This window comes from Typopeltis vanoorti, chromosome 3, assembly GCF_054136105.1.
Source record: "Typopeltis vanoorti isolate ZY-2024b chromosome 3, IOZ_Tvanoo_1.0, whole genome shotgun sequence".
Lineage (NCBI taxonomy): Eukaryota > Metazoa > Arthropoda > Arachnida > Uropygi > Thelyphonidae > Typopeltis > Typopeltis vanoorti.
The window spans coordinates 114,698,343-114,700,649 of NC_143551.1; the positions used below are offsets into that span (position 1 = coordinate 114,698,343).

Genomic DNA, 2,307 nt, shown 5'->3' on the forward strand with positions numbered 1-2,307 from the left:
TTCAAGTCACACTTTTTCCCATTACTTAGTTCTGCAATAATGGTTTCCATACAGAAAGTATTTTATGCTTAGAAACTGTTGCAGCTCAGATTTAGTACCATGATCAAGCTAAATTTTAGATTAGGTAATCTGAAAATCCTACTCTAGAAACTAAACATAGTCATTTAAAAAAACATCAGATCAATAAGGGGGTAGTGTAGAGATGCTTTACATCTCTACAGTACTACCCTTTCATTTTCATTGCTTGCCTGATGTGAGAAATGTGAAACTTTTTCAAATACAATTTGAAATTTTCTTTGCCTGATGTTAGAGAAAGGGCCAAGAGAAATCAAATAGAAAAAAAAAAAAAAAAAAAAACTATCATTTAATCTTAGCAGAACATAAGAAATATAAGGCAAGTATATGTGACACCTCCAAGGCCTCACCATGGAAGGATATTCCACATTACACAACTCAACCATCTACACTACTTCATAATGATATATTTGTACTATTCGTATTTGAATATAAGTGCACTATTTTTTTAAAAAAAAATTGTTTTTTTCTTATGTATATAATCGAAATTAATTGTCAAATCAAGGATACTGCTAATACCAAACTCTTTATTCAATACCTTTGTCAGTCGAATTACATGCTTTTGCCAAAACACGTGACACATCCCTATAGCGTTGTCTGGCATGCATTATGCACCATTGTAAATGATCTTCATTTACTGGGCTTCCGCCAGGTTTCCATACATTTAATACATTTCCATCCTCTTGCGTTACTACGGTTATTGTACCTGTAGCAAGATCTTCTTCCTCAACAGTTGGGTCTGATAGTAAGATGCGGTTGTCGAATATGGCAAATGTCGAAGACAGGGGATGACAATATACAGTCAAGGGTATTCTAGTAGTCTGTACTTTGATCGCGTCGTCTTCACCTATTATCACATCTGGAAGGGAAGTATTTCTCAAAGCCGAAAGCAGTGAGAGCATACAAGCGTCTAAAACATTCCCATCATAATTCAAACATGTTATGTCTATATATAAACACCAACACAACTTTCCCTTAAGTACACACAAATCTTCGGGACGAATACAAAGCGAATTTTCAATTATTTCTAAAATAAACTGGGAATATACTTGGGCTTTTTCGCTAGGAGGTCCTGGTTTAAATCTTGAGGAACACAGTGGAAGCAGTTCTACATTCGGTACTATATATCCTTTTTCTGGCTCTTCGGGGGTCGGATTTGAAAGTTCTGCTTTAATGCCACATAACACGGAAGTATTACCAAATTTCACTAAAGAAGATCCATCAGCCGTTGAAACTGAACCAATATTTATGGTATTTGGTCGAAACTTCTGCACATTTCTACCATCAGGTCTTACACCACTGTCAATAAAAAGTTTATAGTATTCCAAAGGCTGAATCGTCTTCAACACAGCAGCCATATTTAAATTTAAACTTCGCTGATCTTTTAGTTGAAAACTATTTCTTTAGCTCATTTTAAACCAAAGAAATTGGCGGCACGTTTTAGAAAATAAAGCAAAATGAAATTAAAGGTAAAGTAGCCCAAAAACAGCACAGTAGGATTTACTGTTATTATTATTCTTATATATTTTACAATAAATTCTTAATCATTAATCTTGAAGGATCTTCAGGACTGATTTACTTATACTCAATACATCAAATCAAAAATCAGCTAAACTAGCTTAGCTGATTACTCAATACATAGACGCAATTAATCTATTTCTCAGATTAAGCTTTTCTAAAGCTGAAAACAAAAATATAATTCCTTGTCAAGTACATTATACTATAATATATCATTATGAGAAAAAAAAATAACATTAAATTGTTATACAATATTTTATATACTCTTAAACCATGAGGCAAGAGAGAAATTCCCAAAGCGTATTATTGCATGACAGTTCATAGGAGTCCAAGGAATCAGCTCCAGAGTGCAGTCCACTCCATAAAACTCACTGTCTCCACCACTTAATACTCCATCGATACACTACGACACCATCAACCTCTAAGTGTTTCTTTGTCACTATACGTTACCTATTTCTTTAATGCATAACTAAAAAAGAAACAGTGAAATTTATTTAATTGGTACAAGAATGGAATCATATAAAATCCCTGAAGGTTATTTTTGTACTCCGGACTGAAATATAAATAAACTCAAAGTCCGGCCCAGAGACTGTGTTAATTTCATTTAGTTTGCAGTTTATTCTTTAGGATCAGCTCAAATCTCAAGAATTCCGACCATGTTATTTTTGGCAAGGACATCAGAAATCATGAATATATGGCGCTTTTTAAGTACTA

General features: G+C 33.6%; 1 protein-coding gene across 1 annotated transcript; it reads right to left on the reverse strand.

The window, feature by feature from the left end:
• Positions 1–582: 582 nt before the first annotated feature.
• Positions 583–1,471, reverse strand: LOC150108485 (exosome complex component RRP43-like). Its single transcript, XM_090415893.1, has one exon. It carries the CDS (start codon positions 1,431–1,433, stop codon positions 603–605), a length of 831 nt encoding a protein of 276 aa, XP_090272019.1. The 5' UTR covers positions 1,434–1,471; the 3' UTR covers positions 583–602.
• Between the last annotated feature and the right edge of the window lie 836 nt (positions 1,472–2,307).

Excerpts from the sequence above, each read along its gene's own strand:
- LOC150108485 (XM_090415893.1), bottom strand. The coding sequence starts at position 1,433 with ATGGCTGCTGTGTTGAAGACGATTCAGCCTTTGGAATACTATAAACTT.